The sequence below is a fragment of the Dermacentor albipictus genome, chromosome 1 (assembly GCF_038994185.2).
Source record: "Dermacentor albipictus isolate Rhodes 1998 colony chromosome 1, USDA_Dalb.pri_finalv2, whole genome shotgun sequence".
Taxonomy (NCBI): domain Eukaryota; kingdom Metazoa; phylum Arthropoda; class Arachnida; order Ixodida; family Ixodidae; genus Dermacentor; species Dermacentor albipictus.
Genome location: NC_091821.1, coordinates 11,970,468 through 11,987,078, shown reverse-complemented (window position 1 = coordinate 11,987,078; position 16,611 = coordinate 11,970,468). Strand labels below are relative to the sequence as shown.

The following is a 16,611-nucleotide window of genomic DNA, read 5'->3' as shown; positions in this document are numbered from 1 at the left end:
GCTCAACGCCTGCCTACCGAAGTGAAAAACAACAACAGCAGACAGAGATATCAGTGAAAGTGAAAGCAAATAAGGAAAACTGCCAGTCTAACTCCATTTCGGCGAAGGAGAAAAAAAAAAATTGCCAGTAGTGCTGCCGGAGGAAAGTCTAAAGCACGAGGCATACTTTTTTCGCGCAGGGATGCATGTATGTTGCATGGGCTGCCGTGAGCCCCTACAGCCGCACTGAAGTGATGGGCGACTGGAACGGCTATCAGTGGAATGTTTCTTCGCTAGAATACCTATAGTATTCCCGCAAAATTTCGAATTGCAATAAAAAACAGCAAAAAAGAAAAAGAAAACAAAAAAATGCCCTTGTTGTTATTTGTAGCAGTGTCCTTTTAAGTTGTTTTCTTTTTTTAGGGGGGAGGGGGTAAGTGATTTCACTGCTGCTGACTAGCTGCAAATATACAAGTGACACGCAAATCATTTTCGTTTGCATGTATGTGTAGAGCTGTAAGCGGTTCTATAGTTCGGACCGGTTTCTCAGATGAAAAAAAAAAAAGTGTTGGCCTGCCAAGATTACTGTCTTTGTAACATCGATACGGGAACTCTGGAAGGTGAAGTACACGTGGGCGTATTTTACGGCGCATGAGTCGCGTCACACTTTCCCCTGTATACACAGCTTCTCTTGGTACAATAACGTGCCTGTTCTTACGTACAACTAGTGCACAACTGTACCTTCGCTTACGGCACTTGACATACGTGCGTGGGCGTTTGACTAAGCACGCCGAACTTCTACGCTGTATAGAAGAGCAAGCAGAGGTGTTTTATTTACTCTTTGTCCTTTCCATAGATTAGCAAGAGTTTTTTTTTTATTGAAATGGATATTAGGAGAGGTTGGCGCCTTTATGGCGGCGCCGGCTACTCCTTGTCACTTAGCAAAGGAAACAAATATGCGCAAAAAGGGAGAATAATGTCACAAAATATGGCACTCAGTTGAACACCAGATGAATAAGAACTATATAGTCTTACAGTATACATGAATCACAGAGTTTTGTGCATGAGTTCAATACACACTCGCATATATAGAGACATATATTTGGAATAGCCAAAACACACAACACATGTAGTTACACTGCAAGTACAGAACACGATTACACATTGCGCAAAAATTATTATCACCACACAAATCAATTTTAACCCAGAGGAACATTCATATCACTCATTTAGTTTATTAGGATAAACTGAAACTTAATATTTCCCCGAAATGTTGGTGTCCGCGAAAAACGTCTTCAAAGCAAGAAGTGCCCTTTCCTGAAGGCCCGCAGTTGGCCATGGACAAAGTATCTGTTTTAGAGTGAATGGTCTTCTTTCCATCTTCTGTCTAAAAGCAACAAATTTGCTTGCAATACCATTCGTCGTAGATCGTATTTAGTCAACTCGAGGAGGAGAGGATACACATCTTCGTCTGGATGGCCACAAGAACACTGCGGAGTAGAGGACGTTTTATTCTGTATAAGAAGCGTCTCGTAAATGCAGTACCAAGCCGCAGGCGGGGCACATTCTTCAAGGCTGTGCACTTAATTGATTGCGCTCTCGGCATGTTTGCTTCGTTAGAACCGTAGCGTACGGGGTTATGCTAGAAATTAACGCTACACATGCAGCGTCCACTCCCCGTGCGCGTCACGTGTTTGTCAGTCATCTGATAGGCGCAGTGGCCTTCTTCTTTTTCCACGGGTTTTTATATTTTGCGTTTCAGTGCGTCGAGTTAACCATATGCCCCAATTCGCCCAACATAGTACTCTGCCGGCCACCCTCGAGTGTTCGAGTGATCGAACATCATTCGAATGAGCTATTTGAGTAGTCAAAGAACTAATGCACCACCTCGCTGACAAAATGTGTTACGCGTGCTTGAGCCCATTCTTGATGTCCTTTGAAGTTGGTTCTTGCCAAGCTTTACTGGGTACACACGTGCGTCAAACGGTGCCTGTTACATATACGATCTCGCTTTGGAATCCACGCTCGTGGGTTTTGCCCCATCACGGTGGGATGTGCTTCGTTTTGCTAAATGCTGGAGTAATGAGGAATCACGGATGATAGATCGGAGCATAGATAGATAGATAGATAGAGCATAGATGATAGATCGGAGCACGGAGCATAGATCGAGATGCATACCTACATAGCGTTACATCATATACGAGCTATGAGTCATTTCTACAGTCAGGTGCCATGTATACCCAGCGCCTCCTTATCGCCATGTAATAAATAACAGACAGAAACACTGAGAACTCTAAATGCTGACGGCTTTAAACGTTTAAGGTCTTATTGCTTTCTTTCCCCATCTTTATTATCATGGCTACTTCGCGAAACTTGAAGAAAAGAGGGTAGCGGCTGCTTGGCTAGGTTACGCGTGACGAATTCCAGCCAGGTCCAGCGAACAATATACAACATAAGGAGGTAAACATGCATTCGGCTTCGCAGAACATTCGGCGTTTTGGGAAATCTAGGGGCACCAAGTTCTGCATTTAGTGCTTCACCGCACCAAATGCAGCATGACTACCCAGAACGATAGTTAAATTTTGTGCCGAAAAAAAAGAGAAGGAAAGCGTGGCGTGGGAGCATATATTACTCTTCATTGCGAAACGACGTCGTAATTGAATACCCATGTTGCGATATTCACGCGATGTCAGATACGGAGCCCGACAGCGCTAATCTAACTGCAAAAAAGTGGGCGTATCCTCTCAGTGAATGACTCAATACCGATCGAGACGATATTCTCGCTACGCAAATTACGACGCGGTTCGTTTCGCGTTATTTTCGAGTAGGCGGACATCATCGGCGCTCTGCAAAACGCTCTCCCGTGATTGAAACACGCGCGCAACCACCGCGTAGCGTCCCCATTCCGACATTCTGCCCGTCGATTGAATGGCAGGAGGCATTAGGCGGTGAGAAGGAAATCACGGACGCGTGGCCTTGTATCGACACATCTGACAAGCTTGTTATTAGCGAACACTTTCGTCGGCATGGGCGTAAACACTTATGAAACAGCACGATGGGAATTACAACATTTTGTTTATTGCTTAACCGTGTCGTCTACTAAAAAAAAGAAAGATCTATCTGATACGATTTGTATAGAGCTGGCACAATTGCACAACCTGTCTTCGACCTGGCACAACCTGTCTTCGATGGAACGTCAGAGCCCCGGGGCAACGAAGTGACGTCTCAGTGAAGGAACAGACGCCGCAACACAAGTTACTGCTGACCTCTGTTGCCACGCATTCAAGGATAGAGCAAAGCAGTGAACTTTTATCGTATAATTTGTCCAGCTGACCGATTTCGTAACAGCAAGAAATCGCTCCAAGTTGAGCTCGTATATAGAACTGCGAAAACTTTCCTTCCATGCCACATTATTCCTTTTATTAGCCACACCGTGTATAGTAGATTTTTCGCGATATGTGGGGGGCTACTTGGGTTTGCATTCCTCGTAATTCGGTTAATTATCAGCTACGAGAAAACGCTGAAAATATTTGGAGTGGTCGGCTGTATATTTTCAGACTATATACCGAAGAAACATCCTTGATCGAAGTCAGCTCGCTCTTCGATCTTCAACAAAAAAAAAGAAGAAAAAAAGTTATTAAAACACAAATTTTGCATGCTTCGGCTTCTTCCGTGCTCTCTCAAACTAAGGTGTCATTAAAGCAGAACGTGGCCGCGCCCCAATCCGACTTGAGATACTACGGACGCGGAATCCATTTACGCTCTTACGGCGAGTTTTCGTTGTCCTAGCGGCGAAAATTAAACTACTCTACACGCAATGCCTTTCACTGCGGCCTCATGCTTCTCCATCTTGCCTGAATTTCGGCAGGGCATGTTCATGTCAGGACAATGACTTTATACAGCGCTAGGTCACAACCACAAAGAAATAGCCGCAAATGCTACTTAATAAAAGATTCAGTGCCAAAGAAAGACAAGGACGAGAGGGTATATACACGGACCCCCCCCAAGGGCAAACTTTCAACTAAATTTTACTGCCACCAGCGGCCTAAATTTAAGGAGTTGACACTGACGGAAGAGCAGATAGAAGCGCTTTATATTAGACAGCTTTAGTTTAGCGCTTGCGATCAAACGTAAACGCATTACGTACGTAAAGAAATAGCGTTGTCATCATTGCGCATGCTCTGAACGTTATTGGGTTTCTGTGGTTTACGTGCGCTATGATACCATATGTTATTTGGCGAGTTTAACGTTCGAATGTTTACGTATACTCTAAGAAATAGTGTTGTCGAACATGGGGGGGGGGGGGGGCGGCACCCATGGCTCCCGCTTCAGCGTGAATTCTCGTGATGGCTGCGGTCTGACTCGCGTTGATCGCCAGCAACTGCTGAAATGAGCTTTCGCTTTCCTAAACTCACCTGAAACGTTAATTATGCGCGCATAGCGCATCCAATTTCCGAGAGCGTTCAGCCATTCCGGCACCCGTATGCTTAACGAGACCCGTCGGTATAGCAACAACAGCATGATTGGTAATGGACTGTCTTGGCTTGGATACGTTTGGCACGAGGCACCAGACTTCGCCCTGTTTTACAACGTCTTCCTTACATTTGCGTTCTAAACTAAAACTAAAAGTCCTGAAAGGACGCGCAACGTAATGTCCCGCAAAGGTGATTACGTTCAACGTACGTAAGGCGACAAGCGCTATTCTAAATCTGTCTATTGCCTCGAGAGGCAACTCATGCGTTAGCGAAGATCATATTTCTTTGTCTTGTGGCGAGGCAAGCTTCATGCGCGGTATGTGGCGGTGACGCATTCATCATGCTCCTATTTCAGTGGGTTTGCTTGTCTGTTGCTTCACTGCGCATCCTTAGTCGTTCTTATATTGACGCCTATGACGGAAATAAAAATCACTCGAAAGTTTTTGCGCTTGTCCGTGTCGACACCCTCTCGTCCTTGTCTCTTTGGCACAGTATCTTTTTCTCAAGCAACGTGAACCAACTCGCCCATCAACAAGTTTTGTTGAGACACGCATACATATAGCACCGTCTTTGTCTCCTCCTTCGTGGTTGCGTCCTTTAGCGCCTCGTTACGTTTCTACAACTGCATTCCGACACTAGAGCTAATTTTTTTTTTTTCGCGCACGCAGGTTAACAGCGTGCGACAAGCTGCATGCGCGATGCCAGCGAGCACCAACTGCGTGGCACTTTCCTCCTGTTCAAATTGTCATCTTTTATATAACACGCGCGCACGAGCGAGCGGGCAGCTTTTTGCGTCGTGTTACCGTGTGCTTACGAGCTCGTTTTTTAACTTTTTAAAAAACTTTTATCCCGTAGAGTGGTATCGTCGGGAAACCCTTCGCCACGCTGTGACAACGGTCACATAAATGCTGGCTCGGAACACTTCGCACAGCCTGGTAGTGTGAATTGCGATTGTTGTATTAAGCACATCGAGATATGAGTGATGGAGAGAGAGAGAGAGAGAGAGAGAGAGAGAGAGAGAGAGAGAGAGAGAGAGAGAGAGAGAGGAAAATAAAGTTGTACTTGACATATTAGTCGAACACAGTTATTAAAATAACACGCACTCATGAGGATATACCGATGTTTGAGATATCGCTAAAACAGCCTCGACGTCGGATCGGAAATTTAGACAACCCGAGAGAAGCATCTCGGTCTTCACTGCTGCTGTGATATACATGTTATATTGCTGAGTCAACCAAAGCGCAGATGTTGCGTAGTTTTGCAAATGAAGTGATACGAGTACTGGGAGGCTAGTTTGGACGATACTTTCAGTACTTAAAAAGCTCAGTCGTCATTTCAGACGGTGCATGGCGTTGCTCGTAGAATTGTAACGGAAGGGTCTAAAAGCGTGTAGAAAAACTGTCGGTCAAATTGATCGCTTTCTATATGCCATGTAAGGGAAAAAGTTGAACGAAGTTCCATTCTTTGCGCCCCGTTGCACGCGGACGGTATGTTAGTGCCACGCGTGGGTCCAGGTTCTGTGGTCGAGTATGCGAACGGGTAGTACTTTCCTGTGACACCTACACACCTGTTTCTACGTTGAAACCAATTGATTTTGTACACATTTACTGCATTCGTACAAGAACAGGCTTTTTTGCAAACTTACGATCCTGTCTTTTGCCTGCAGGCGAGCATCCGACTCCGAGCTGCATATCATTGCTTACGCGTAAGCGGAGAGGTCATGGTGTGTGTGTGATGTTATACAGTGACGACACCGCGCCTGTCTCGCAGGTGTTTTGTTTCCCACACTAGAGCGACTTCGGTCTCGCCACTTTGTGACATTGTGCCCATATTACTCCTGGTAAGCGGTGCCATTGAGGTCTTTTTTTTTCCTCACTTTTTTTCCCAGTAGCGAGAGCGAGGTTCCAGCACGAGGGCAACATTTCCTGTCGCGACCAGCGCACCGACGGCTCACCGCCCTCTTTTTTGTCCACGTGCTGCCAAGAACAGGATACTCGTTGCGCTCGCAGCCAGTAATCACAAGGGTCCAAAGAAAGAAGCGCACCACGAAGACATGGCGCTCAGTGCGGAAAACACTGGTTTCGAAATCGCATGGCGCTGATGTGTGTAGTCGTCGCTCCCTGAAGCGTAGAAAGCTAAGCTGCGGCGTACCGCTTGCTTGCCTCAGTAACCGATCGGTTGGGGTAAGGGGGGGGGGGGGGCGGCTCGGATGTAAGATCGTGTTCAACAGTGATAGAGTGCAGAAGGCCTGCAGCATAGTGCGGGCGACCACATGCGACGCGACTCCTGTTCGCGATTTCTGGGCGCTAGTGTCGCCTTTGGCTGCGGTTGCTACTGCCACGATGACGCAAACGCCTGGTTTACGCTCTCCTCGCTGTCCTTCTCATCCTGTCACGTGTTGCGTACGCGTGGCCTTGAGCCATTCGGCGACCGCGTGGTTTCAACGCGATGAGCCGCGTAACTGCCTATTCGCTTAAATACGATGCTTAGCTGGCATTACGAGTGGACAGGATCATCGTTTTGTTACGGAACGTGTGTTGAGCGCGCACTAAACAACGCGAATAAAGACAGAAATAATGAAGCACTATGCGCCTGAACGCGAGAGGGTCAGTTCGTGAACCTTCTGGAAAGCGCTTAATCGCGACAGACCTCGACGCGTCACACACAAGCGTCGTTTATAAGGAAAGAGAAAGCGAGACGTCTGGAGAGGCATTTGCGATGACGTGAGTTAAGCTGTCTTTCTAAACTGATTTACGTTAGATTGGATTATTTACATCCACATCATTTACATCCGCATGGACCTCAAACATATTCCCCATGCGGCGCAGCCTCATGACGAGAAGCAATATAACAAGCTCGGAAAGCGACACGCGAATTGCTCCAATAACTGAATTCGGCAGACCTCAGTGACCAACTGTATATATATAGTCCCGGTGTGCAACTTAGGATGAAGTAGCACTTTGGGTGTTCTCTTATTTATTTATTTGTTTTCATCCTTTAACCCCCCCATCCCGTTGTGTAGGGTAGCAAATCGGACGTACTTTTGGCTGACCCTCCCTGCCTTTCCTTACTCCGTTATCTCTCACACATCAGATTCCTCTTCTGCAAGCGCTGGAAGCGTAAGCGTTGGCGCTTCCTATGCGGGAGAATTTAGCTTTTGTTTGTGGCTTAATATCCACGTTGTTTGTGGCAATCAAACGGACTTGTGCGGTGCACGCAGTTGACTACTATTGTTGATCCCCTTCAGTTGATTATAACAAGAAGGCTTTTTAAAAGACATGTTGCAGCTTAAACGGCTGCTTTCGTTGATGGGCTTTGACAAGCTTGATATAGGTGTTGCTACACTCCGCCATGTGACGCCCATTTCCACGTATCGAATGGTTTCGTAGGTGTTGAAGGTCTTTATCATGTCCTGACGCCGTCTGTCCACCGTTCAGTGCAGCGTGAGATGGCGTAACACACCCGACAAGCGCCTCCCGGCAACCAGCCTGCCTCGCAGCTGTTATTAGGCGCAAGTTTACGCCATCTTCGCACGCGCATGTGGTTTGAGTGGTGCGAACCTCTGACAATTTAATACGGCTAAGTAAAATTCCTTAGGAGCTATAACATAAACACAAAAAAATGCCGTAGAGAAATAAAAAAAAAGTATAATACGAAGCAGGATTGAATGATTGCGTTCACAACGCCTTTTAACGTTTGGTACAGAAGGAAAGCTCCAGCACGAAATATTCTTCTGCTCTAAGACTGATTCATAAAAAAAGGCACTCAGGCACGACGACGAGACCGTGAGACAGTATATCCCTCAAATTCTTATTCTCACCAAGGAGACAGAGAAACGAAACAAATAGGGAGACAAAACGATTACCGCAAGAAATGAAAGTTGGGCGAGTGCCCAACTTTAACTTCGCGTTGTCCTTCGGAAAAGCGCGAAAGAAGGGAACGTACAGAAAGGCGACGTGCAGAGAGATCGCAATTGCAACCCAACAGACAGTACATGAATGTCTGTGAAGCCACAAGCAGCGGACTGCATTGATAGAATGAGGATAGACATGAGGATGATACCCGAAAACGTTTTTCCAGTGACATGGTTTTGTGGAAGAACACGGACAACCAATAACTTATTCTTTTTACACTGGGCATTATTACTCGTAACCTAATATTTATGCTTATTTAACTATAGTGAAACCTTGAATAGGATATTTTGTCCACGAACTGCAACGGTAGTGGGTTCACAAGCCGTGGTGAACAGATGACATACTTGTGTTTGTGCGTAAGGAGAGACAAGGATACTAAGGAATAACGTGCCTAGTTTATCTCCCAGGGCTGGAGAAAATGATATAAATGTGAAGGAAAGAAAATAGGTAAATAAGAAAACTTGATCACGCGCAATTTACCACGCAAAACAATCACATCCTATGGCAGGCCTGAAGACATTAGCCTATGCAGTGCTACATTAAGAACCTTTAGCGCAGAGGTCCGTAGTGACCACTGTCATAGCATACATGTACGTTGTCCTGATAGTAGACGACAGCCCAATCTTCAAAGCGCATGAAATAGAAGTTGCCTCTCCGCACTGTTGCTTGAGGCGATACAAAACAGATCCGTCATTCTCTCGTCACAAGAAGTCATAGGTATAAGACTATTGGTTAGGCCAATGAGAAATAAGGCCTAAGTAAACGCAGCACCAATCCACGAATGACAGTATGGGCGAATTTGTTACCGTTGCTGTAGTCTATACAGAACAGAAAGCTGCATGTCAGGGACCAGCTATTGATAGGCGACAGTGTGTGAAAACGGTTGAGTTCCACAAGAGCAATGTATGAGCACATCTAGTGTAGGCCACCAAGTCGAATTCATTCTGGTGAAATAAACGGCACAAGTGTGCGACGCTGGGCTATTTGGTTGAACATGGCAAATGCAGCACATGTGGATGTGCTTATGAATTTTTCAAGCCCGAAATAATAGGATGACAATGCCGGACATTTCCTCGCCTGATTGCCGAACCTTACGCATTAACAAAAGGCGTAATGCTTACGCAAGATCGCCATCTTTAGCGTAAACTAATTAAATAAAAGTAAGCACATACGTTGAAGGCACAATCTAAAATCAGTGTGCAGACGGCCGCGTCTCTTTTGTTAAGCGATATGCTTTCTCAGATTATCCTCACGTATACCGCGTTTCCTCGTCTATATCGGACAATGAGTTCACGTTTTCGCGTGTAGGCTGTTGACGTTGTTTATTGCTCTGCTAGCAATAAAACATTCTACTTGATAGTCAGCGCTCCATGACTGGTGTTCCTTTTGTGAGTCTCCGCTTTTCTGCGCTGTTTATTACCATAAGCCATGTTTGAGAGCGAAATCGAAACACCTCAGCCACTGTCACGGGCTTGACCTACGCGACCATTCCAAGCGACACCATAGATATGTGACGGTAGCGCCATTGACAAAGTATGTCGCGTCCTTGGTTTCACTGCGCGACGGCTTAGCTGCCTGATTTCTGATACTGCTTGTTCGACAGATCCGCGGCGTATTTCGGTGTCGTGCTCATGCTTCAGTGTTGGTTCGCGGGTCTAAAATAGTTTCACCTTAATGTATCCTACATTGCAGGGACAGTTATCACGGCGTCGGAGAAGCCGTTTTTATTTTATGTGGTCAATGGCGTCCTTGCTTTAAAATAAGTGTTCCGATTTCCCTTCCTCAATGCAACTATCGCCGCGTTTTCTAATGGTCGGTGAAGCAGGAGCTCGAATAATCTGCTTTACGAAAGGGGAGCTAGGCAAATTATTTGAGCTTAGGAATTTTTTTCTTCTCGCAAGTCTAAGGCAAGCACACTGCGCCATGCTGCGAGCCTAAAATATATTTTCGCTCAGTATCAGGATGAATTGAACGTCTTTTTTTTTCCTCTGTGTAATAACGGACACATAGTAAGGCAGCGGCAGGCATTACCACTACGTGAACTTTGGTAGGCGCGGTCCTTTTTGTTTTTCCGCTTGGGTTGCTACGCGGCATAACGTCAGCATGGAACTAATATAAGCATGTAGGCCCGTTTCACAGAGATACTGCAAAGTGACTTCTACAATTTGAGTTAACATAGAGGGATGTAACGGCCTCGGTCAATTCAGGTTCATTTAGCGAAATGCATGCAAAACGCTTGTTTTCACAGAGTGACGTTGGTGGCTTTAACCATATCGCCATCGTAATGAGGCCCAAACTAATACTTATCGACACCGATTGATTCCCCAATTCTCAGCGGATGACAAAAACAAGTGCACGACAAAATAAGGAAAAAAGATAAAGGTGAAAAAACTACAAGCGTTTCATCTCAGACAGGTTTGAAGTCCTGCAGCGCGCAAAACTCAATCGACAGCTTCCCGTTCAGTGCGAGAGGAGAGAGAAGCATGCGATGCGTGACGCGCCAGGGATGAGTCAGCGGTGCTGTTTCTCACTAAAGGCACGGACAGGAAGGCCATTACTACTTCAGAACAAATACATGGACGCAAAAAGAAACGGACATGAGGCAACTCAAGGGCAAGGTGCCCTATCGTTTTGTGCAGGAAAAAAACAACAACATAAAATACATGCAGGAAAATGCCCTTCACGCGCTCACGACAATCCGGATTGCGGAAGCAGCTGCTTGGGGTCGCTGAACTCCCTTCGAGCGCAGTGAAAGAAGCCGTTATGAGTGGTTGCCTTTGGTAAGACCGTGCTCTATTACGATTGTTCGACTTCCGCGTCACTTGACCTTAAAGATCGCCTTATCTTTCCTACAGCTGGACGGAGTCAGACATCGTCCCGCCTGATGGCCACAAAAATAGCGCGTGCCAGTTGGAAGACAAACGCGTGAAGAGAGCATAGCCTAGCGCGGTGCCTTAGCTTAAACTTCTGACGAAAGAAGAAGTCCATTCGCAGGGAGGTAAGTCGCATGATATGTAATCGCTGCTCGTGCCTTGCGAGTCAAAAAGCCGTCGCTTCTTTTTCCCGTCGCTGTTATCACGACTTGACCAAAGTTGAACGTCACTGCACTGCTATCGAAAACGACGCGTCCGCCACGGTGGCTCAGTGACTATGGCATTGTGTGATGAGGTCGCGGGTTCGATAGACGCTGCAGCGGCCTCATTACGATGGAGGCGAAATGTGAAAACACGCGTGTACATAGATTTAGCTACACGTTAAAAAAATGCCAGGTGGTCAAAATGAATCCGTAGCCATCCCCTACACAATGTCTCTCATGACCCACTGCAAAGTTTAGGGACGTCAAACGCCACAATCTAATTTTACTAACCGTGAAATAAGTGATTTTTCTTAGTTTAAATAATAATGGGCTATCGTGGATTATTGGCTTTGGGTCAGTACACGATCAAGTTGCAAACTTTGTGTGATTGCCTGTTGCTATGGGAACATGATATTATTTTTCTAATAGTATCCTAATCTAGCGAGACTGGCGAATGCTATAAAACACTGGGATTGATATCCAAAATTAGCGACGCCGTAAGATGTCCTACGCGTTTAGCCACTTCCATGTGCTTAGTTGCAGTTAGCACGAAGACGTGGCTTTGATCCCGGCCATGGCAGCCGCACTTCGCTGGGGCCGGAATGCAAAAACGCTCGTGTACCGTGCATTGGGTACACGTTAGAGAAATCCGGATGGTCAACTTTAATGCGGAGTCCCCCACTACGACGAGCCTCATGATAGGATTGTGGTTGTGGCAGGTAAAAGCTCAGAATTTAATCTTTCTTTCCACCAGGCGATACCATGCAGGAAGAAGCGGATTCAGAGGAAGAATGGGAAGACCAGTGTCAAAAAGCCGTCTGCTGGTGACGCAAGACCATGACAACCAGCTTCGGTTGGTGAACAGGGCTCGGGTGGTGGCAGCGAGCCATGGCTACCTGGACTGAGGAGGCCGCCCACCTTTGGGCCCAAGAAGCTTGGTCTAGCAATAAAGTTTATTTTTCTCTCTCTCTTTAGTTGCGGTTGAGAAGTGGCTTCTCTGATTTCTTACTTCGTCCCTTAATTCGAACCGCGGCCAGCTCGCACGGCAACACTCGTGGGCTGAATTCACAAAGCTTTTCGTTTGTAAGAGCTGCTCGTCATTGTCCGGCCGCCTTGACTAATGACAAGGCGGCCTAACGACGGGGTCGATGACATCTGCTTTTACGAACGCTTCTGGCGTATGAACATTCTTATTATTACGGGCCACGATGAGGTGCTCAACTGAGTCGCCGGCACATTACGACCATTCTAGATTAACGGATAGTTTTTCCCGTTTGCTTTTCCAACATTCCTGAAAATATAGCGGCATTGGGCCTTTGTGACTACTCAAGTATTCCTAATATCCAGCTGTCAGCCACGGTGGCGGTTCCTTCTGGGAAGAAAGGGAACACATTGTGCAGGTATAATATGGTCGGTAGAATAAGGAATGTGAATACTCCGCCTAAAGATGCGGCAAACGAAAACTTAAGGGTAGCGAGAACCGCGACATGCTATCTGCGCTTTTGTTCTAAGGCCCTGCGGCGCCTTCGCCGGAGACCAGTGTCGATTTCAGCTGCGGAAGCCACGGTGACTGGCAAGGCGAAGAAGGTGTAGGCATGTGCCGTTAGTGTAACTGCGCACGCTCATATTTAAGCTATGTAAAACCAGGCGTCATCGCTAGATGTCGCCTCGGCAGTCCAAAGGTCCGAAGCACGCCGTTAGAGCATCTAACGAGCGCTCTACACAACGCCGCCCCTTGACTACTGTACAGAAAAAAAAATTAAATTCTGGGGTTTTACGTGTCAAAACCACGATATGATTGCGAGGCACGCCGTAATGGGGGACTGCAGAATAATTTTGACCACCTGGGGTTCTCTCAACGTGAACGCCATGCATGGTACACGGGCGCTTTTGCATTTCGCCCCCATCGAAATGCCGTCGCCGCGGCCGAGATCGAAAGGGCAAGATTTTTAGCAAATGCAAAAGGTCAGCAACAAACACTTCTTACGAAATAAAAGCTTTGTGAATCCTGTCAATTCAGACGCTAAATTTTATCTGTTTGAGTCCATCTCTTAGCAGCACAACGCCAAGGTCACTGCGCCACCACGGCGGGTGATACTGTGCACCCGTGAGCGAAACTACGCCGAGCATAGGCTCAGCAAGGGCAATTGGGACGGCTGGAAAAGCACGTCTGACAAAGCAGAGGCAGTCTTGAGGATAAATCGCGCTACCAAGAAGACCTGGTGATCGTGTCACTTTACAGAGCGCATGGAATATCAACGAAATTTATAGCGCCGCTCGAGCAGAGCATCTACCGAAATCACGAGGCACTTTACTAAGTAAAAGCTACAGTAAAACCTCTTCCCCCCCCCCCCCCCCCCCCCCCGGTGTACGTGCGATGTTGTCGACACGATCTGACACCGGGCGTTGACACCAATGACTGTCGGAGGACACGGCTCACCATAATAAGGGAAGAGAACGACGACACATCGGCAAATGCCGTCGTCGTTTTCATATATAGTGTTACCTCTCGATACGGCGATGAGCATTCCTTAGACGTTTACCACCAGGTAGCCCTGTCATCAGCGCGCCCCCAGACGACGACGGGGCCCTACATAGACTGTGACGGGCAAACAAAGGGGCTCACTTCGAGGTGACACCAGCCGCCGCCCTCCGTAGTAGTGGTGATTACCGCGAAGATCACTCTACCTGAACCTGACCCTGGCAAGCTGAACTAATTGATGAAAGGGGCCAACGTCGAACGCTATAGTGGGACCAGCGTCGACCTCGGATTCCATGACTGCTACAAGCTTGCGCCATATGCGGGGGTGAAGGTGCAACATCATGGGAGGGATTTTGCGAGCGATTAGACGATTGTGATTGGCCGTGAAACAGTCATCAGTTTCCCTAGTCAAGCCTCCAAGGGAAGACAACGGTATTGCAAGCGGATACCTTTAGTGTAGTGAGTTGGGCTGACGTGTCCTGGTGTGAACTTAGTCGTTTAGTATGCTCCTGTATGGAGTGGGCTTTCGTATCTGCAGCCAGTGAAAAGGATGTAAAATAAACCCCTTTTCCTTCATTCCTGCTACCGAACGTACTCATCCCTGAGCCGGCTGGATTCCTGGCCGAAGCGCCACCCCGAGCCACAACAATAGGCTACAGCTATGACCTCCACATGTGTACAGAATTACCTGGCATCGTGCCGCAAGGTCGAGGTTGGAGTGATTGCGGCACGTGGGAAATGGCTCAGCGAGGGCACGCACATACGAAGGCACAGTATCCGCGATCTTCAGTTCACCTGTAATATTATGACTCTTGCTCACATAGTACTTCGCAAAGCTAACGCAAGGATTAACACGTGGTCATACATCGGATCTGAATTAGATCTCGCAAAGAACAAAAAATCACGGATACTTGGAGTTGCAAGGTCTGGGTAGGAGGTTCCGCAAGCTACTGGGTAGGGATGTAAATCAACAAACAAAAAACAAGCAAACGAACAAACAAACAAAGATATACGTCAAAATATTGGCCTTGTGCCTTTTATCTGCTGCTGGACGACATGTATATGCGCGGCGCTCTGTGTATGCCGTTGTTTATTGGTCGTTCTGTATCGAAACCTCTCGTTTAACGATAAAATGATTGCGCGTTCCGAGTCTGATATATTTCGACTCTGTAACACCGCAATTAGAGGTTACACAAGGGCTACAAATATATGAGACACCTACAGGCCGGTCATATCACTCTCACAGGCGACATTTCCACTCTTTCAGATGGGCACATGAAAATACACAGCAACCACGCCGCTTCGCAGATCGGAGCGAAAGGTAGGACTGCGTGAGTCTTACCGTTAGCCGGTGCTTTTCTTGCGACTCGAGGTTTGGAAGCACAGACCAAAAAAGTCAGTCTCACGCATTCGTTTTCTTTCGCAAATATCAATCAATGCATAAAATCAAGATGGATGAAGATAACAAGAGGGAACACCAAATATACCGGTTTCTGAGAAAAACTGGCCACCGAAGCCGTGAATGTTAGGCTGCTACGAGGGCAAAGAGATATTACCATGGCTATTTCTAACACGTTTAACTGGTAAAGTCCTGTACAGGGCAGCAGCCGATTCTCATTGCACGTACAGCCGCGGACAGACATAACCCGAACGATCAAGCCACATCTCTAGAGTGGCTTCAATTTAACGAAAGCAGGCTGTAAGGAGCAGCACACATGGAATTCTTCGGAAAGCAGTCACGTCAGTCTAGTACATTCAACGCACACCAAACTGGAAATCTCCAGCATCATCTGCAGGAGAAGCAAATACATGCTTAAGGCGTGTTCTGGTTAAGTATGACGGTAGCTCTACAGCATCTCGTCCGCGGGTAGCATCCTCTACACTGAAGTTTTCGTTGCCGTCGTTTAACCATCACGATTGATCAACGATCCGAAGCATAATTAAGCAACGAAGGAACGTCTCTAAAGCTTGCGATGGCTGGGAGTAATCGGAGACAACACAATTCGCGCCTTCTGTACTGAAAGTGACGTCCGCTGAGGCGCTCACCTGGATCGGATGTGACACACCCGGTGTGTCCCACAAGGAGGAGTAGCGCGAGGACAGGGCCTACCACGACGCCAGCAGTAGCGCGGGACGTCGTCGACTTGCTGGTCGCAGGTGCCGATACCATGGTTCGCGATCGGTGCTCTCTGTCGCTCGCCAGCAGCTGACTCCTAGGGGGCCGAACGACGAGCGCGCATACGCGACGTCCACACCGTCACGGGCCGAGGAAGCGACTGGCTGGCTGCGCTGGCTGGCAGGGCTGCTTTTTTGCCGCGAGGATACGCCGCCTCCGGCGGTGCCGTCTCGACCGGTGCGCGTTCGTTCCTTGTGCCCTTGCCCCCTCCTCCCCCGGTGTCTTCCGTTCTTTCGCTTTTGTGTCTTCGTTGTTCTCGGCTACGCGTACACGACGTCGTGGACGGCGCGGCAAGGTGTTGCAAAAGACTGCAACAGCAGGATAAAAGTACTCGAACGCGAAGAATCGGTCTCCACGCCCAGTTGGGGAAAGGACGATGGCTCCCGTTACAGGGATTCGTGGTGTGTGCTAACGATTGCGTCACAATAATAAAAAAAAAAGCTTGGGAAATTCACGAAAGCTTAAAGTGTGAGCGGTATGCTCTGTATTGGTACAAACAAGTAACGCTG

At 47.4% G+C, this 16,611-nt stretch overlaps 1 protein-coding gene across 1 annotated transcript in view; it reads right to left on the bottom strand.

Moving 5' to 3' along the window:
* Positions 1-16,259, bottom strand: part of LOC139060185 (uncharacterized) — a 48,502-nt gene extending 32,243 nt beyond the window's left edge. Inside the window, exon 1 of the mRNA XM_070539135.1 lies at positions 15,973-16,259. Within this exon, the coding sequence (XP_070395236.1) occupies positions 15,973-16,096 (124 nt within the window). The 5' untranslated portion in view covers positions 16,097-16,259. The remainder of the gene's footprint in view (positions 1-15,972) is intronic.
* Between the last annotated feature and the right edge of the window lie 352 nt (positions 16,260-16,611).